Below are 21,751 nucleotides of genomic sequence, written 5' to 3' on the forward strand. Positions count from 1 at the left end.
CTTTCGAAATGTCTCGGTCATGTCGGTGAAGCATCGAGTTTCAATAAAATGCGGCTCCTAGTGAAATTTGTTCCAAAAGTGACAGGTTTCTGTAGATTTTACCAAATCACCAAATGTGAAATATGGTGCAATTAATGACCATGGAAGCAACCGAGAGTAGAATGGAATTTTAACAGGGGGGTTAGGGATTGGCTGCCCCCACCACCTCCTTAACTCCGTCAGTAGGTTTAACAAATTTTGTCAAAGAAGGTATGTTGTTCAACTATGCTTGCTACTACTAAACACGAGAAATGTGAAAATACACCCGCCCCTTTCGGAACTCACTTCTTCCAATTTTATTTTATGTATTTGTCATCTTTTACACTTTTAATGATCTTGAACCGTTGAACGACGTTTCGTCGCTTTTGTTATGTTCTTTATACAACACATTGTATAATGCTAAATATGTATGGAAGGGTTTATGGAAATTGCATCCAATTTTGCAAGTATGTTGGGAACAGCGTATGGATCAATTCTGACCGACGGATTTGTAATGAAACTTATATACTAAATTACAACGCTCCTTTTGTTGTTGTGGCCAAGGATGTGACATTGAAATGCAAAGCTAAAGTTTGTACATGCCCGACACGAAATATAATTGACGAGCCTGTATATTTGATATACACAGGTTTGTGTCATATCCAAAAGCCTTGTAAACACGACTTAGTTTTATGATATTTAAGTATTATATTTAAATTCAATAAGCCTGTTGCATGCATTATAGTGTTGTAATTTAGCATGGTTGCTCTGAATATTGTCTTTGTATATGCTAGTATGGCGCCCTCAACGCAATTGATACGTGGAGGGGAATATACTTCTAACGCTGGATGTTTGCACGATTGAAACAAAGTCGGAATAAAAAAAAAAACTTACTTCTTTGTTTATTGACAGCCTCAGGCGTGTAATCAATCAATCAGATCTTATTACTTTAATAGGGAACCAAACTTTAACGCACTTGCGGGCTTGTGGCGGTGGCGCACAAGAATCCCATGCCCCTTTTTGAAAAGCAATGACACCCCCCCCCCCCCCCATTTTCTTTTCCCGTCATGGAATTTGGAGTTCAAAGCCTGAAGCGTTTTCGTGGTTTTTCCTAAATATATTTACATGCATACATAATTCTTCTTCATCACTTATGGTGTCATTTTATACTAACAAGTGGACTTTGGGATAAAAACTGTACATGTATATCAGTAAAGAAGAAATTTGAAGCCCCTCAACGCTCTTCACACATTTTCTCCTTAAAACTCACACATCCCCTAAAATGTCATTTCTTTAGAAGTCATCTCAGTCTCTTTTTAAAAAGTGACTTGGTAACATTGTTGTAGGTTGATGAAAAACTGCGTAATTTTTGTATGAAATGTTACTTATTATATTCCTTCTACTGTACTTACCATCTAACATGCAAACAATCTTGAAAATCGTCAAGCCACAAAGATATTTAGGGTTTTCTATGAAGGCGTCCAGGGGCGACCGAGCGGAGGCACTTATCGCATCTGAAAAGAGGCAATGACCAGATATGAAAAGGGGCACTTATGTGAATGAAAAAGGGGCACTTGTAATAAGGGAAAATGTGCATTAGTTAAAAGCAAATGGGCACCGATCAGATTTTAAAGGGGCATTTATCGCAGGTGAAGGGGGCACCTATCTGAAGTGAAAAGGAGTATCTTCTCGTACCTATGGGTCAATTACCAGAGAAGGAGAATGGGCTCTTGTTCTAATGGGGGAATTATCATTAGGATTTAGGAAAGGGGCACTTGTAAGAAAGGAAAAAGGGCACATGTGAAATTATAAGGTGCGCTTATCCGAGTCAAAATGGAGGTAGTTATTAAGAGGGGAAGGGGCACTTCTTACAAAGGAAACGGGGCACTTGTCAAAGTAAAAGAGGCACGCACCTCTCAGATTTCAGGACAATTATCAGAGGTGAAGAGGGCACTTACTAGAGATTAAAAAGGGCACTTATGAGAATGGAAAATGGACACTTATTGCAAAGGAAAATGGGAACTTGTCTAAGTAAAAGGGGCACGTGTCCAAATAAAAGGGGCACTTATCAGAGTTGAAAAGGGGAAGGGTACTTTTACAAATTAAAAGGGGCACTTGTCAAAGTAAAAGGGGCACTATTCCTATGTAAAAAGGAGCACTTCTTAAAAAAGTTAAAGGGGCACTTTTCCTATGTAAAAAGGGGCACTTTTGGGTGCTTGAAAAAATGGGTGGGGGGCACTGTGCCCCCCTGCCCCCCGGGAGGGCCGCCTCTGAAGGCGTCACTGTGCGACACGTACCCTCTAACAGTAAATTCTCCCAACCCTTTTTCCATAAAAATAAGCCGGGCTTTGACTGGAAATGTCTGGAATGAGATTTAGAGCCGATTCATTGCTTTGTGACGATTTACATTTGCCTAAAATGTAATTAAATTGTTTTAGTTTGGGTAGCGATTATTTTTTTTTTTTTTTTATTTTTCTCTCTCTCTCCTTTCTGCTCAGTTTCCCTTATAATGTACCTTCTTTTCTCCATTCCCCCTTGTTTTGGGCCACCAAAGGTGTATTTCTTGCAGTCAAGATACATGTATAAATAATGTGTATGAGAGGGTAGTTACTAGTTACACAGAATATTCAGTCTTGTTCAGAACTTGTTTGAATGACTAAAAACTACTTACTCCAGTGGCGGATCCATGGGGGGGGGGGGGGGGGGGGGGGGGGGGAGTGCGATTTTTCATATTTTCGAGGACCAAACAAAATAAAATTAGTGCTCACTAGCAATTCCATTTCATCACAAAAATAAAAATTCACAAAAAAATGGCAAGGGTATAAATAATTTTGAGCACAACTGTATGTAACTGCTGATTATTAGAAAAAGTAAAAGTGGCCGCATTCTAATTTGATTCTGTATTAGTTTCACATATATATCTGGCCTTCGAAGGTTCATTTTTGTGAATGAGATTTAAAATATTTCCTTAAATGGCCTTAATAAAACCCTTCTGATTAAATCATACAAAATACTATAAGCAATTCTCTTTTCAAACCAAAAGTGCACATCATGGAACACAGTGACTATATCAGGTTGTGCAAGATTATTATATTCATATTTATTCAACTGCAATTAATAAAAATTGCCAAGCATATAGTGAAATAAACAGAATGGACAAAATCTATTTTACATGAAGAATAGTTACAGGCACATTGCAAATATACTCAACAAAAAACAAAATAGACAAAATAACAAACAGACAAAATGATTTTGATTATTTTTTTTTAATCGACTTGATATCGAAATGGTATTTTGATTTTCAGCAATTAATGCAGCCCTTCTATCTTTTTCTCAGAGTGCTACAATAAAAGATAGCAGTTTCTAGATCTCAGTAGTACAACTGAAACATCTGGAATAATTAGAACCAATTCATTTTAAGCACAACTATTTACATATTATCTGTAAATACAAGTTTTCCACAATATTCATACACCTGTCTACATACTGGAGGTAAACTGAGTTCTAGTAATGACAAACTTTATACACAATCCAACAAAATTTATTTTAAAGCAATCTTGAATACATATAAGTCTGTTTGTCTCATAAACATTTAACAAAAGTTTGCATTACTTTGTATGCAAAAATGTTATTAAACATATAAAGTACTCGAAATGGAAAAAGAAAATGCCTGTGTGTTGTGTTTGACATCAATTCGATGACAGAAATCATATGCGTGGCTTCAAATGTGTTGTTCCTCCTTTATTTAGTGACTTCCCTTGGATGGAAATACACTGTACTGCAAAGGCTGCAAAAACTGTTTCCGCCAGGAATAGAAACTGGTCTTTGGCCCTGGCGGTATGGTATGTGATATACCTTACCCACTAGACAATGGAAGTCAAGACGGTTTTTGCAACCTTTGCAATTATTTCCACAAAAAGGAAAGCAGTTAATGAGGAACAATGGATTTGAAGCCATGCAAATTATCTCTCATCTGATTGATTTCTCTTATCATGTAGATTTAACCCACAAGTGTTGCTGATGCTATGAAGTTTTAGAACGAAAATTTCTCACATATGACATACACACATATATATTTCATTGTGGTTCTGGCTTATTTCAGAGCTTCTGTGAAGCAGACTGAGAAACATGTATGTACTTAGTGTAATAATATATACCGGTACACTGTTGCCCATAAAGGTAGAATAATCTTGTTTTCAAACATATTTATTCCTATTAAAATGCACAATAACCACTTGTGACCTGGTGTAATGAGTACATAAAGAGTCCAAATTGTCAGGGTGAATTTCATTCATGCAAAACATTCCATTACACAACCTAGCCTTAAGTTTGGCGCTATAACAGGCAAGACATTGCTATGTTGTCTTTTTCCTTTGTAGAGGCTGTAAAGAAGATCACCATGATTTCAAAATTTGTAGTATAATTTGCAAACAAGTTAGACACAGAAGTTCCCTAGGCTATGCCTCATCAATACACCAATGATTACTTGCACTCCGCCAAGATGGACACGAACAAGCCAATATTGCTGATTTCCTTGAAATATCAGAGAGTGCAGTCTGTAAAATCCTCAAAAGTTATAGAGAGGTCGGTAATTTGAGGCCATGAAAAACTCCGTGACGACCACGACTGACTGACATACGAGATGAGTCAGCAACTGCTTAATTTGTGCCTTAGAAACTAGAAGTTGCTAATGAGTCATTAGTGGAGGAGACACATTAATCCTAGATTGCTTTATGGGCAATAGTGTTCGTATATATATATATATATATAAATATGTAAATAAAAAGAAGACAAAAAAAAACCTTTGATCTTAAATAAAACACACCCCTAAAACAAGATGTGTTTTTAATATGCCTCCACCTATAGGTATGTTCAAGAATCAATCAGCATGTTTCTATTAGAAGCCATTATCCGGTTAATAGCCGATAAGGGATAAATTTTGCCTAATAGAAACTGTCCTTCTCTGCTGTTATCCGGCTAATGCCTGTGAGACCTGTTCACGGGCAAAGTTATCCTGCGTTTAGAAGGATAATTCAGGGGAAGCTTACTGGATAACATAAGTAGAAACCCACGCCGTTCCGACAGAGTGCGGATAACGGAGAGAAACTGGAAATGGGAGTGATCACGTGATTGGAATATTTGACCTTGACACTAAAATCCCAGGTTGACCTAGCAGTACCACAATACTTTGTTGTGACCTTAGCCAAAATTCAATGAAATTTTATTCACTCCCTTTTAACCTGCTAAATCCGAGCAGTGTACCGGTATTTATTTGGATAATACGCGTAGATAGAAACTGTCCATTCCCTGGTACTATACGCATTTTTCAGGAAAAAAATTAACGCGATAATTTCAGTATAACTAATAGAAACACACTGAATGATGCTGTGACCTTTAATATCTGACCTCATGACCAACACTCTTTTCATTTGATTTTGTCATACTTGAGCCCAGTTCGGTCAACATTAGTTTAATTTTCTAAAGTAAGTTAAATTAGTTAATACAGTAATAAGGGATTTTCTGAGAATTATAATACTCTCTTTCATGTACATGTACTCCCAAAATCTAATCAGTTCATCCCTGCATGCTCATAGATACTTTGCCCAACTTTGGTTTAATTGCTTTAATTCTTTTCGAGTTATCGCAGTAACAAGATATTTTCCAGTATCTTTTAAACAATTTTATGACCTTCCGACCTTTGCCCTCTAACACCCGAAATCCAATCGGTTCATCCCTGCATACCATTACAATGATTTTCGAGTTATCGCAAAAACATATTTTCTGGTATTTTTAAAAACTTTTATTACCCTATGACCTTCACGATATTACATCCAAAATCTAATCTGTGCATCCTTACATGCTCATTCACACTCCATCCAAGTTTGGTTTGGATTGCTTTCATGCTTTTCACGTTATCATGGTAACAATATATTTTATGACCCTATGACCATTGAACTCTTCTATTCATAATCTAATCAGTTCATCCTTGATCACGGCCGATTAAACTCTGTTCAATAGTTATTGCGGTAATGAAAAACGGGACGGACGGATGGACAACACAAAAACATAATGCCTCTGGAACCAACTTTGTTGATGGAGGCATCAAAAAAAGGCATTTAATCATGAGCAAACATTACAAACAAACAGTCTAATTCAAGGGGATAAAATAGTTTGTTTTTTAGAATTAAAAACATGAAATTCCAGTAAGGTTACCCACTAACAGGAATCTGTGAAACTTGAAAACCCAAAATAGTAATCCAGAAAAGTCCAATCTGGAACCGTTGTGAAAATTTGGGTGGAGTCCTACATCAACCTTTACAGTTCTAAAACTAAATGATGGATAAATAAGAACCCACCTTTACAACAAATATGAGCAGAGACAGTTGTTCAAGGAACCAGGTCTAGTTCTGCATTATTAAAAGGTATGAAGCTACAGGTGTACAATTTATGGTAGGTCGGTAGGAAGAAATGGCAATTGAAATTTTGCATTTAACATGCTTCTGTCAAAAAACTGAAGAATTAATCAACATTTAACATTGGCAAAATAACATGCATGTCTTCCCATCGAAAATGGTTACACTGTTACTTCTGAACATCAATGTTCAACTCATCCAGTGAAAAAATATGTCAAAACATTTGGTCTTTGCTTATATATTGAATCATGCTTTCAAATGTCATATGATCATGGCTTCACTGCAATGATTCAGGATATAAATATAATGTGAAGATTTACAACAGTGCAACATAGATATAAAAATTCTCCATCGTCCAATACCCAAATATGAAACAAACAAAAACAGAAAACAAAAGTTTATCATCTCGCTATGGTCTCAAACAATTTGAAAATAACAACAAAAAAGTGCCCCATTGCACACCAAGTCCTGACTTTCCACATGAAATCAACCATACATAATTCACATATAGATTGATATCTAAACGAGACGCCTCCAAATTAATCAATTCATCTCGTAATCCGGTGACCCGGGTTTGAAACCAAGACGATGTGCTAGTGCCCTTTGGTAAGGCATTAATCCTCACTACCAGGTACCTCGGAGAGGACCTAAAGCCGTCGGCCGCCTGCTTGCTTACTTACAAGCATTTATGCTTTCTTTATTAGCAGTCAGGTAAAATAACCATCGCATCACATCATCATCATCATCCTTCATCTAAAATTCAACCGTTTCTACATATGAAAGAAATAAGGATGAAAGGATGGAAGAAGGAAAAAAGAAGACAGAAAGGTAGGAAAGCAGAAAGAGAGGTGGGAAGGAAGGAGGGAAGGTAGGAAAGAAAGAGGACAGAAAGGTAGGACAGGATAAAGGTAGAAAACAGGAAGGAAGGTAGGAAAGCAGAGAGGAAGGTAGGAAGAAAGAAGTAAAGAAGAAGAATGATGCTGAATGTACGGTAATGCTTCATGAAGAGTAGGTGGGAATTTTATAACTGTGGATAGCAATCCTATTTTATGTGGAACAGATTATCAGCATTAAACATGTAAGGGCATAAATGTTTGTTTTTTTTCAGATAAAAAGATGGTTAGCTAGCCATAATACTTGCATTGTTTTAGCAATATAAAGGACCAGATAGTGAAAAATCTAAAACTTATAAGACTAGAATTACAAAATAATAATGCATGCTCTCTCAGCATCATTCACTAAAATATCAAAATACACCACATTTTTCCTCAAAAGTGTTATAATATCCCGCAAATTATAGATATAGATATAACCCTTGTGTTATTTTATCTAAAGCCCAAGTCACACTAGGCATACGACCAGTTGCCGACAACCGAAAACAGCGGCGACCATTGACAACCATTTTGCAAGAATTTGTAGTGGACGATAAGTTGCAGAATTTCTTACAAACATTGTTTGATAATCAAAGATCTTTGTAAGCTAATTTGTGACATTTGTCTTTTTACCAGGCTCCTGCAGCAGTATAAACAGTTAATGTTATGAATAGAGAATCACAAAATAACATGATACAAGATACAGCATGAGTAATCAATTTTCATAACTTTCTTCGCTCTTTTTTTTTTTTTTATGAAGTATAAAAAAAAAAATTTGAACCAGCCTCAGAAGCAACATTTACATTTTCAAAGTTTCTCAAGTTAGATTCCTTGCTGGGTGTTGGTGTTCGGCGAATGTTCGGAGATTAATCGGTGACAGATGGTATAACATTTGTTGATCAGCTGCCGTCCATTTCTCAACCACATATCACCTGGTAATATAAACGGAAAGCACTGAGGATCAGACAGCGATCAGTGAAAAATCATACCCTTGGAAGACCTTCAAAACCCCCAAAAAAATCTTTGCACGATCAGTATGGTCGGCAAAAGGGTTTGGATGCAGCAGCATAAATCTCCTGCCAACCAAAATGCTCCAGAAACCATCCACTGATAACTTTTAAAAGACCACCAAAAACCTCTCTACGACTTCTGACAACTAACTTTTGACCAGTGGTCGTCGGGAGTTGGTGACTGGTCGTAGCTCTAGTGTTACTTGGGCTTAACATGGTCTGCAGACCATTTTACATTAGCAAATTCAAGTAAAACATAATGCTAAGTTCTTGTATTGAATTAAACTATTGTCTGGTGGCATCTGATGAAACGGCCACTTTAATTGGGGTAGACGAGAAATAGCCAATAGAAAGAAGAGAAATAGGCGATGAAATGCTCTTTCTATCGGTGCGACTTTGATAAAATGCTGTATATGAATAGGTTCTGAAGAAAAGCACTGGGGAATTTGGTCAAAGGTCATTATCTTGTTCCAGCTACTGTAGTGATGTGCAATTTTTCGGAACTTTGCTGTGTTGTTGAAATTTTGTAAATATGATGTGCATGCTGGATCATGAGCTAGCGAACTGGAGCTTTAGCTTGTGATACTACGTGCGCTACCCGTTCGTTGGTTCCTTGTGCTACATGTGTTAGCTAACGTACTTCACATTTTTATTTATGATTTGACATGGCACATCTTTCAATCATCAGCTTCTGGTCTGAACTGACCTTTTAAAACTAAATAGTTGATTTTCACAGTAATTTTTCAAGTATTGTCTTGTTGATTGTGTCATTTGTGTCTTGATTTCATTTCACCAACATGAAACTTCCTAATTTTTGCACAATTTGTATAATAAAAAAATGATTCAAGAACAACACTTACTATTTGCAAATCACAAATGGATCTTCCCACATAAACCATAGCAGTTCAGTGTCTCCCGTTACCGATGTTTTTTCATTATCTTTTGATCAAGAATACCAGGAATTACACATTTATATCCATGAGTACAAAGAGCACAAAGCACATCAATTTGTTGTAGTACTTTGTGCTGTTTATGAATAAGAGCAGCTTAATTGTGACTACCGTACTAATAAAAGTCTCTAAATTGGCAACGGGTGTAAAATTTATAATCACTATCTTCACGTACAAACTGGCAATATTTCAGGTAAATTTAGAAATTTTCTTTCACATTGAATTATTTAATTTATTACTTTTTTTCAATGAACTATCAAGGAGTGGATATATGATTAATTGTTATGTTGCCAATTTGAGGAAGGGGAACTGAATAATTCAATAAATACATGTATAACACACACTCTGAACTGCTATGGGTTGAATGGCTACCATTAACAATTTTCAAATTCGGTTCACAGTACTTCAGACATAGGTTTAAAAGGACAGACTTCATAAAATTAAGTGCTACAAAGGTCTAGAAGGTCAGGTGACAGCTATCAGTTTGTCATCTAGTTCAAGTACCGGCAGCTGTTCTCATCATTACTGCCAATTCAGTTTATCCACTATGTCCATCATGTGCTGAAGTTCCATTGTTTTGTTCTCTTTCTTCTGGTACAACTAATGACACAATACCAAGTTGTTTGTGAATCAGCAGGGTGAACCTTGCTCAGTACTGGAAGTGAAATCCACCGGGGAATCCCCCGCCCATCCCTCCTCCACCTCCCATACCACCACCACCAAAGGAGAAGCCTCCTGGAGCTCCAAAGAATGTCTGGAAGATCTGGTTGGGATCAAAGCCAGCTGCAAAGAAGAAAGAACACATAAACAGAACTAGAATGGTGTATGAGCGATGTTTTTATCGTTTAGTTTTACCTTTCTGGTAAGGAAATTAACCATAATTTGTCATTTAGTTTTTCCAGTATAGCCCTCTTTGATGAAGGGTCACTTTTAGGGCTCTTTAAAAAAATAAATGGTATCATTTTACTATTACGATGGTACGTTTGTGTAATCATTCAATGAAATAGTATAAAGCAGGCCCAGCGACAAAAATATCAACAAAAATCTAGGTGGTCTTCAACTGGACTACACGCACATGTGGCATGACAGTTTAGTCCAAACAATTCAGCTAGTTCTTGTCATATTTTGAAAACAAGGGCATTCAAAGAGCCTCCTTTTCAGCAGGCATTTTTTTGGTGATATTCTCCCAAACTGAGATAAAGAGATCTTTACTTACAATTTTTCCACCTTTAATAATAATAATAATAATAATAATATTGTATATATATATAGCGCTTAATACATTGTGAATGTCCGAGTTTCTAAGCGCTTTACACCTTTATCAGAAATTTCTTTCACTTTTTCATTGTTCATACTGTTCTTGAAAAAATATAGAACTCATTCTTTAAGAATACAAAGTTGAAAATTAAAACAAAGTGGCTAATATTCATAGCATTGAATGGTTGCACTTTGCAAAGTCTGGGGATTAGGTAATATACCTGTTACATTTTTTAGAGAAAATAATTTTGTTGACAGAAATGTGTAGATGGCTTGATTGTTGCTCTTACCTCCTGAGAATCCATCCATGTCTTCTAGATCCTGACCACTATCATATCTCATCTTCTTCTTTGGGTCAGATAGAACACTGTATGCCTCGCTAACCTCCTTGAACTTGAGTTCCTCTTGCTTGCGTTCTTCAGGAGTCTTGTTAGAATGACGATCTAGCACATCAAATTAAAGAGGCAATTGCATGAAATATATTGGAATATAGATACTTTATTATTCAGATACTTCTATAAATTCATTATGTGTTGGACAGAGGGAATGTTTATTAGAAAAAAGAAAGGCCTGTTCAAAACTTTTGACTCTTCTTTAACTACATCTGCCATGCTTCAGTCCGAGTATTGACTACAGGCCCAGGTCATGTTGGGAACTGGTGTCCTCAAATCAGCTAGCAGGATCTCTCATTTGCCTCTATAAATGGCGCATTACATCAGCATACATACAGAGTTACACACATTAGGGGTTGTTCAGTCTGTATCTGTTTGCATTGCAGTAAAGCTTTTCTGAGACATGGCTGCGAAGCACGAGTCAAAAGTCTGCATTGCAAAGCGCAGACATAATCCCCTTTGATCATATGGCTGCGTGACTTCACGCTTCACTTGCTTTTTAGAAGAAGTGTCTGCCCCCTGCTGTTCGTTCTCGAAGCATACACTTTACAGCGACTATCCAGCCTACACCAAGTAGCTAGCTTGCTTGCTTGCTAGCTGCACTGGCAACAACAACCCCATGCCACGAACAGCGTTCTTTAAAACAAATCATGCACCAACCAACAAGGAGCACACGCACACTAGACAAAATAATTTCTAACATCAGTCAGTTCTATGACAAAGTTAAAATTCTGTCACCGATTGGACAATCTGACCATGCGACATTACTCTGGGAGCCGAAACATTACAGAGCAACGCCAAATATGACAAAAACACGCATAAACCGTCCGATGCCTACCAGTGCAATCTGTTCTTTCGGTAGATGGGCGAGCTCACATGATTGGAGAGAAGTTACTGAACCATGTGACGTCAACGCGCAGTGTCACGCCTTCTATAAAACCCTCTATGCTGCCATCAACGTCCACTTCCCAACTCGTAAAATGAAACTACACCAAACGGATAAACCATGTAAAATGGTGAGATAAAATATCTGATTCACAAACGGCAGCGTGTATATGACCAACATAATAATGCTGATTGGAAACGTCTACGTAATAATATCAAAAGAATGATTGAAAAAGCATCATCGGAATATTACCCAACGCGTGTACAGCGACTAAAGAAGAGCAACCCTGCTGCCTGGTACCGCGAGATTCGCGTGATGACAGACGGGAAGCGGGAGCAGCCGCCCATTGCCGTACCTTGGCTAGATTCAAATGACAGCAAGGAGATTGCTAACGTAATTAATAAGCACTTCATTTCAATTTCACGAGACTTAGACCCACTAAACGCCTCCTGTCTACCTGCTTTTCTGCCATCGTCCAAACTAAGTCCAACAGTCTACCCTTGGGAGGTACAGAAGGCCCTCGCCAAAGTTAAGCGAAATACCGTGAGTGGCCCGGATCGCATTCCCTCTCGTATCATACGTGAATTCTCGTATGAACTCGCTACTCCCCTCACTCACGTAATCAACTCGTCTTTTCAACAAAATGTAGTTCCTGACGAATGGAAAAGAGCAATTGTAGTGCCTATCCCCAAATCGAACCCCCCATCTGTTGAGAAGCTCCGTCCTGTATCACTCACAGATCATTTTGCCAAAATAACAGAAGGTTTTGTCGCAAAATGGGTAATTAACGACATAGAACCCAATTTGGATCATATGCAGTTTGGAAACCGAAAAACCATATCAACGTCACACTGTATTATTAACATTCTACACAAAGTGTTTGTTCATTCAGACAAACCAAAATCTTCATCAACGATAGTTGTGACAGACTTTTCAAAAGCATTCGACCGAATCGACCATACTATCGCCATAACAAAACTTATCAGCTTAGGAGTTCGCCCCTGCATTGTGCCATGGATCATGAGTTTCTTGCAATCCCGTCAACAATGCACCCGTTACAGATCAGTTCTATCTGATTGGTCGTTGTTGCAGGCTGGAGTACCACAGGGAACTTGCTTAGGGCCCATTGTCTTTCTAGCCATGATTAATGACGCAGCGCCACCGACCGGAATCAACGCCTACAAATACGTTGACGATATGACGCTCGTCGAATGTCGCACTCGAGATGAACCGTCCAACATGCAGAGTGCCGTCACTGATCTCGCCTCCTGGTCAGAGACCAACCACATGAAACTGAACGCCACATAGTGTTTCGCAATGGAAGTCAATTTTTCACGAAATCCTACTGTCCTACCCACAATTTGCGTTGACGGTCTAGAACTACAATCCGTCAATACTATAAAGCTTCTCGGCATTCTGATCCAAAGTGACCTGAAATGGGAATCAAATGCTACAGATATCATCAAAAGAGCAAATGGAAACCTTCACATGCTACGTATCTTAAAAAGGCACTGCCTTCCAGTTAGTGATTTGTTAACCATATATGATGGATATGTTCAACCTATCCTCGAATATGGGACACCGGTTTGGAATAGCGGCATCACCAAGAAACAATGCGAAAGCTTAGAAAAAAATCCAAAAGCGAGCCCTCCGCATCATCGTTGGTGCTCGGTATACTTCTTACCAGAACGTTCTTACCTGCTGTGATATGGAAACACTTGAGCAAAGGAGACATTCGCTGTGCACCTCTTTCATTGGAAAAAGTATTTCCAGGAACCAATTAAAGAACATCTTACCCCAGATTACTCAGAAAAGAGTCCTTTGACATACTAAGAAATTACCTGAACTACGTTGCCGAACAAACAGAGTAAAAAACAGCCCCATACCATCACTTGTACACATCTACAATTCTAGTTAACAAGAAATCTACTTTTATTTTTGTAATACTACCAATATTATAGTTGTGATGTTATCCTATAAGTGCAATACATGGCAAACTATGGTTTCAATTACTGATACACACAAAGTATGAAATCAATTTTTTATGAAATTTTTTTTGTATACATTTATATTCATATACCAATTTTATATTTATACTGGGGTCTAATCTGTGTATCTGTATAATAGACCACTACATTTTCTGTACCGAAGTTAAAAAACTGTGTTTAACCATTTATTTTAAATTGTTTAAATGACTGAAATTATCTTCCATGGCCAATGTTACAGTTGTCTCCTCTTCCTCTACCACTTCTACTTTCCCACCTCCTTTCTTCATCTCACCCTTATCCTTACTTCTCAATCCTCTTCTCCCTCTTTCTCCTTTTGCTTTTGCTTCTTATAATGGTTCTCCATTGTTATAGTCTGGTTGAAATGTTATAACGTTTTCCTTAGAGTAGCTATTACCTAGAGTAATTTTTTTTTTTAATTCGTACAATTTGTCATAAGTATTTATTTTCTTCATAACTTCGCCTATATCATTAGTAGTTTGTATAATGTGTAATGCTTGAATATTGATATCGATACATTATGATAGTGTTACTTTTCGCACTACCCTCTGTCTATCATCTTACTATCCCTACTTGAATCTTCTTCTTCTTCTTCTTCTTCCTTCTCTTCTACTTTCTCTCTTCTCCTTCCTCTTCATCCTCTTCTTAATCTTACCATCCTCTTTTCTTTGCTTTCTTTACTCTACACCACCATCACGTTCTTCTTCACTTCTCTTTATCTCCTTTATATATATATAAAATGAGTTAGGGAGATTAAATAATAAGAAATAAGCTTTTTAAAGTTATTTTTATTTTTTTTAACAATCTACTTATTCAAGTTTAGTTCATTAATTTGAGGTTATTTGATATGAATGTTTTTATATACTGTATTTTACATTTGTAAAACATTGCCCAATTCGGCCTTGTAGGCCGCGATGCATTGTTGTTCTTTTATTCTCAATAAAACCATTATCTATCCATCTATCTATCTATTTAATGTTAAAGACACATGAAGTGGAGTCACACGGGGAATTTGACACCATGCAGGTGCTTACCCAATAACAGGTTTTGTCAATCACCACAATTAGCCTTCACTTTTGTGACCAACAAGCTTTATCTAATGCTCTGTCTTTTCTCTATATAATAAAGTCCTTATCTGACATTTGTACCAACCGAAGACTCTCCGAGAGACGAGAGGGTACTTTATATAAATGTAAAGCTTCCTGGGAGAAATTTCAATTTAAACATATTTGTGGCTTACACCCAGTAAATAAGATCGATCAATGATCTTATTTACTGGGTGTAAGCCACAAATGTTTAAATAATTGAGAGGGTACTTGTTGAGTGGACTACAAGTTTGCTGTGTACAGACTTGTACATCTAGTAATGGCATTTCCAACCAAGTCTGGTGTCAGCAAAGTATGACCTTCTGTACATAAAACCTGCCGACGCACCCACTTTAACCTGAATCTACGAACTTATGAATATAAGAATAAATACTCTTAAAGGTCTACTACTGAGAATAAGAAGTGGTATGGTCTACAAGTGTTTTAACTGTGGGAGAAACTTGACTTTCTTTGTCACACACATTATGCTACATACATAATATCTATTTGAAAGAACCTTCTAGCTGTTGAAATGGAAGAGGCTATTTTTTACAGAAGCACCATCTTACGAAAGTGAAAATGATAAATATTTATGGGCATGGTCCTCGAGAAGTCATAACATTTTTTTAACCGTATTTGTTTGAAGCTTTCAAATGGTATGCCACACTTCATAGTGGAATACTTTTTTCAAAGTGAGCATTTTGTCCCCCTTTTCACGGAATGGCCCATGTGCGTATCAATAAAAAAAAAATTAAAAATATTAATTCGGAAAATCTGTTCCAAATAATAAGCACTAATTGTGTATGATACATACCCGGGTGATGAAGAAGTGCATGTTTCTTGTAGGCCTTCTTGATTTCATCTTCCCCTCCGCAGTTCTTCTGTAGTCCCAGCGTTTTGTAATAGTCTTTCCTCTTGCTCTTTTTCAGCTCCATTTTAGCATCTTGAAGTAACCGCTTATTTTCTACAAAGATGAAACGATATAGTTTATCAAACACGATAAATATTACATAAAACTATGTAATTACAAAATAAATATAATAGCATGATGCAGTACTTCAGAATGGGATTGTACGTTGAAAAAAGACGCTGACGTGACGCAACCATAAACATACAACTTTAGGCCAATTTACTCATTCTTGAACATTACGTGTGTGTGTGTGTATATATATATAGATAACCTTGCGTAAGTCAATCTCAACGGGACTGAGTGAAATGGGTTGACTTACAAATTCCTCAACTTGTGCGTAATCCGTAGAAATTCTGTTGTTAACAACCACAGAAATAAAATGAGTATTACTCATTCGGACTACATGTAAAAAATATAAGAAGATGCTGTAACGCTACCTCATGACCAAACAGCGCACAGTTAAAAAGCCCGGGGAAATTTCATTCCAGGAACCACCTCGCAAAACTCTGAAATTGCGGTTCATTTCCATCATAATTGACATATACATGTAGTTTTTGTGAAAAGAGGTTTGAAATCAAAGCTTGGATTATGATTATTCTGGCCATTTATAATGAATTCTACTACCTTCACACTTCTCCACATTGTTTAATTTGAATAAAACCATCCACTCTAACCCTACAAGGCAAACTGAAAAATTCCATTTAAGAAATTCAAAAACCGGATTGGCTCTCAAATCCATTAGACACACCGGCCCAGGCATCTGGAACTCTCTGCCCATTGTAATAAGAAAACTTAGGACATTGTAATTCTTTTTAAGAAGGTGGTTAAAACTATGTTATTGTCTAAGTATTGTTCCTGTGTGTAATTCTACTGTATTCATGTTCGTGTGGAAAGTGACTGTACACTCAACAATGATGTGTAATCCATGACCTAGCATCGTTTATCCATCCATGAATGAACCTGCATTCAATCAGCAGATGTATTAGATTTATTGTATTAACAGAAAACCAATGCTCCTTCTCTCCCCTTTCCTTTTCTTCTCTGCAAGTCACTCTATTTTATTTTTTATTTTTTATTGTTGTATCTAAGTTGAGGGCTGCGGGCACATCAAGCTACTTTGCTGATTTATGTAGCCTTCCTGCATGTAATGTATGTTAAAGTTGATACTCTAAGCAAATAAATGTCCCTTAATTTGTTACCTACGGCAAGTATATGTTATTTTTAAGTTTTTCAATTACTTAGTATATCACAAAAAATCCGTCTACTCGAAATCCTCAATTGAAATGTCGAAAATATCCGCCTCTCTTTGCATAGAAAATCAGTCACGGCGCTGGTCTACTATTTATGACCTCACGTCCGGGAAAGAGAATATTCACGTACCCGGATGTTCCATAGCAAACATGTGCAGAGTGATACGATTTTCTGCATATTTTTGTTTCAAAGGCTGAAAAGTCTAATAAATCATAATTCTATGTACAATTCTTTACCTTCCCCTAGTACTTCATAGTATTAATATCAATTCCCCTTTTAAAAATTATGACATATACATGCCAACGATGTGCTATTAGTCGATATTTTCACCATGTAATTTTTGTTTTGGTGTTGAAATCGGCCCAGGCACGGAGTGAACAGTAGCTGTCTACCCATGCACAGTTCATTACCATACACTACAGCGATCTCCCGATGGTTTCTTCTTCCTTTTTCCCAAGTCTTTCGCCTTCCTTGGCCCTGAAGATCCTTCATCTACCAATTCTGACACCGGTAGTCAGGAGCAAGTCTTTGTTAGTTGTTTTTCTTAACTGGCAACGTCGCTTTCATTCTCTTGCAATTGCCGATAAACATATAACTAGCGCACGTACGTTCCATCACATGCAAGCAGCGCCTAGAGCAGCGGCTTGGTCTTACCCCCCGATTCTGCTCGCTTCACGAACGTTCATGCAAGAGCCACATCACTCGCCAAAATATTATAGAGGAAGCGCGCTGGCATGATCTCGTTCAAGTTTGATATTTTACAACATAAAATGTTTAACTGGTACTGTATCCTTTTTTGAGGCAGTCACACACATCTATGATAAGTACTATCATAGTTCTAGACCTACTCGTTTTACAAAACTGCTCCTGTACCTTATCTGATGACAATATAATGCATCCGCCTATTCATACGTGCACGATTTAACTCTAATTCCTAAGCAGTAAACTCGTCTTAAATCTCTACCAAATAGGTGAATATGAGGATATAAAAAGAAATCAGCGACTGGAAAATGTTGCTTCGTTATTCTTCATTCAAATGAAAACAGAAAATCCATCAAATATACTCCTTAACAACAACAAATCTAAGCTCTGACAGGATAGCATTTACGTAGGGATATCACTGCCATTCACTCTCACTGAGCCCATGAGTCCCGTTCGTGACGTCACGGATAGAGGCTCGACTCTACGTGCACTTCCGGGTTTCAGACTTACATATTTTGGTGAAGTTTACTCGAATAAATTCATTATTCTAAACTTGTTTTGTCGGGTGGACACCATTTGGTGTTATTATGGGGGTTAAAAGCTTTCTATTTATGTAATTATCTCAGTATTTGGGATTGTCTTAGAGTATCAACTTTAATTATGCATTTAATATTAAATCTATTTGTTTAATTTTGTTTAATGTCTGTATAAAATTATATACACTTAATATATTGTATCAAACCATATCATGTTCATGAAAATGTATGATGGAAAAAAGAAAAAAGATGCAGAAACCAATAAATCAAATCAAATCAAAATTTAGTTGCACAGCCACAAGTCCACACAACAAGGCTAACAGTGCCAGTGCTATCAGAACAAGGAGAGTTACAGAGACTTGACTCTGTGTGGAATCAACTACAGCATAGCTTAGCTCATATCACAGAGCTATACAAAATTTGCATCCTCGCAAAACTTTGAAATTGCTATCTGGTTTCATCACTATTGCTGCGATTTCAATTTAGTTTCGTGAATAGAGGTATGAAATCAAAGCTTGGATTGTGATTATTCTTGCCATGTGTACTGAATTTTGATAATCGTTTTTAGCTGTAACTTTTTTCTCCACCACCAAAAATACTTGCAAACTTTTCTATTTAAATACATAAAAAGAGCCATATGATTAGTTGCAGTAGGATATGAAAGTCCTAAAATTTGCAATAAATTGCATCCCAAAAATATACTGTTCTAGATGCATCTGTTCATCTTCTGATGTCAAATAAGAGCACATACCTTTCGTTCGGTCCATATTGAATATCTTTTCATAGTCTCTCACAGCTTCGTCATACTTTTCCATGTCCATGTAACTAAAGGAAGGTAAAATAGTAACATATAATTGGAAAATGTGCCAAATGGTAGGGAGCCATGACTGTCAGAGATTTTCTTTTCCTGAATTTAGTAAATAGGCAGCTCCAAAACCATTGCAAACTAGATGGAACTTCGACTGCGCGCAGTCGAAAGTGATGCCTCCGACATAGAGCAATTTTACAAACCAAAACGGAAGAAATTTTTCAAATTCAAGTTCGGTTGTAATCCATTTACAGGTTCTCAGAATATCGTGATTACAAGCTATTTCTCATATACATGCATGACCCTTTGATCTTTGACCTCATGACCCCCAAATGCAAGATACATACATGTCTCGAGTTTGATGGTAATCCATCCATCGGTTCTAATGATAATGCAATTACAAGCTTTTTTTGCATACATAATGAGCCACACGACCTTTGACCTTAAACTCATGACCCCAAAATCTAATCAGTTCATTGCCTCAGCAAGATACATACATGTCCTGAGTTTGGCAGGAATCCATCAATCGGTTCTTGAGATAACGTGATCACAAGCTATTTTTGCATACATAATGAGCCCTGTGACCTTCAACCTTGTGACCCCAAAATCTAATCAATTCATCAGCTCTGCAAGTTACAGACATGACCAAAGTTTGGTAGGAATCCATCAGTCGGTTCTTGAGATAACGTGATTACAAGCTATTCTTGCATACATAATGAGCCCTGTGACCTTTGACCTTGTGACCCCAAAATCTTATCAATTCATCGGCTCTGCAAGTTACATACATGACCAAAGTTTGGTAGGAATCCATCAGTCGGTTCTTGAGATAACGTGATTACAAGCTATTTTTGCATACATAATGAGCCCTGTGACCTTTGACCTTGTGAACCCAAAATCTAATCAGTTCATTGGCTCTGCAAGTTACATGCATGACCAAAGTTTGATAGGAATTCTTCTGTCGGTTCTTGAGATAATGCGATCACAAGCTATTTTTGCATACATGATGACCCCTGTGACCTTTGACCTTTGACCTTGTGACCCCAAAATCTAATCAGTTCATTGGCTCTGCAAGTTACATACATGACCAAAGTTTGGTAGGAATCCATCAGTCGGTTCTTGAGATAACACGATCACGAGAACGGGACGTACGTACGGACGGACAACCTGAAACATAATGCCTCCGGCTACTTCGTAACGTAGGCATAAAAAGTACTAGATTACTAGAAGTAAACAAACATGTTCATATGTATGTTAATTCAGGTCCATATGTAAAGTATTTACCAAATGAAACAACAGTTATATATATATGTATATCATGATTTTTAGTCACCCCAATTTTTAGATGAATTGGAACAGACACTAAAATTAAAATGTAAAATTGCATATTAACTGTATATGTTTTAATGGCAGTGGAGAATGAACATGGATGAATATCTCATGGTCCCACAACCATTGCCAATGGTGATGAGATAAAGATGGTGGTGCGTAAAATATATCTAAACTGCCCCTATTCACCATGTTGTATGGTCAGGCGCGGATCCAGGATTTCTTAGGGGGGGGGGCCCAAATTTGAAATTATGCGAGCCAAATATTGGTACGTTATGGTGACCAACAGTGACGTAATGCGGGGGGGGGGGGCGAGTTTCCCCTCCCAGGCTTTGACGTTTCATTATATTATTAGAGAAAGAAGACGATTCGTTGTACCGTTCTCGAAAATAATTCTCGTGTGAATTTAGTTTTTCCCCTCCCGCGCGAAGCGCGGAAAATTTTACGATTTATTAAATTATTAGAGAAAGAAGATGATTCGTTGTAGAGTTCTCGACTATTAATCCTTGTCTAAATTCAGTCCCCCCCCCCCCCTCCCCCCTCCAGCGCGAAGCGCGGAAGCTTTGACGTTTTATTAAACTATTAAAGAAAAAGACGATTCGTTGTAACGTTCTCGACCCTTTATCTTCGTCTGATTTCAGCGGTCCCCCCCCCCCCCTCCCGCGCGAAGCGCGAAAGCTTTTACGTTTCATTAAATCATAAGAGAAAGAAAACGATTCGTTGTACAGTTCTCGACTCTTAATCCTTGTCTAAATTCAGTCCACCCCCTCCCCCTCCTGCGCGAAGCGCGGAAGCTTTGACGTTTTATTAAACTATTAAAGAAAGAAGACGATTCGTTGTACCGTTCTCGACCCTTTATCCTCGTCTGATTTCAGTTCCCCCCTCTCCCTCCTGCGCGAAGCGCGGAAACTTTGACGTTTTATTAAACAATTAAAGAAAGAAGACGATTCGTTGTACCGTTCTCGACTCTTAATCCTCGTATGAATTCAGTTCCCCCCCCCCTCCCGCGCGACGCGCGGAAGCTTTTACGTTTCATTAAATCATTAGATAAAGAAGACGATTCGTTGTACTGTTCTCGACTCTTAATCCTTGTCTAAATTCAGTCCCCCCTCCCCCTCCTGCGCGAAGCGAGTAAGCTTTGACGTTTTATTAATCTATTAAAGAAAGAAGACAATTCGTTTTACCGTCCTCGACTCTTTATCCTCGTCTGATTTCAGTCCCCCCCCCCCCCTCCCCCCTCCTGCGCGAAGCGCGGAAACTTTGACGTTTTATTAAACAATTAAAGAAAGAAGACGATTCGTTGTATCGTTCTCGACTCTTAATCCTCGT

General features: G+C 37.6%; 1 protein-coding gene and 1 long non-coding RNA gene across 2 annotated transcripts in view; both read right to left on the bottom strand.

Annotated features, from left to right (window-relative positions):
* Nucleotides 1-3,096: 3,096 nt before the first annotated feature.
* LOC105438628 lies at nt 3,097-7,085 on the bottom strand. Its single transcript, XR_971027.2, has 2 exons — nt 5,411-7,085; nt 3,097-4,878 (listed from the first exon to the last, which is right to left on the bottom strand). It is a non-coding gene; the product is annotated as an uncharacterized LOC105438628 (long non-coding RNA).
* A 607-nt stretch (nt 7,086-7,692) lies between these two features.
* Nucleotides 7,693-21,751, bottom strand: part of LOC585533 (dnaJ homolog subfamily C member 7) — a 31,713-nt gene continuing 17,654 nt past the window's right edge. Inside the window, exons 10-13 of the mRNA XM_030974725.1 lie at nt 19,040-19,113; nt 15,704-15,853; nt 10,811-10,963; nt 7,693-10,046 (exon numbers count right to left, since the gene is read on the bottom strand). Coding sequence (XP_030830585.1) covers nt 9,913-10,046; nt 10,811-10,963; nt 15,704-15,853; nt 19,040-19,113 — 511 coding nt within the window. The 3' untranslated portion in view covers nt 7,693-9,912. The remainder of the gene's footprint in view (nt 10,047-10,810; nt 10,964-15,703; nt 15,854-19,039; nt 19,114-21,751) is intronic.

This window comes from Strongylocentrotus purpuratus, unplaced genomic scaffold, assembly GCF_000002235.5.
Source record: "Strongylocentrotus purpuratus isolate Spur 01 unplaced genomic scaffold, Spur_5.0 spur5_scaffold_7, whole genome shotgun sequence".
Classification (NCBI taxonomy): Eukaryota; Metazoa; Echinodermata; class Echinoidea; order Camarodonta; family Strongylocentrotidae; genus Strongylocentrotus; species Strongylocentrotus purpuratus.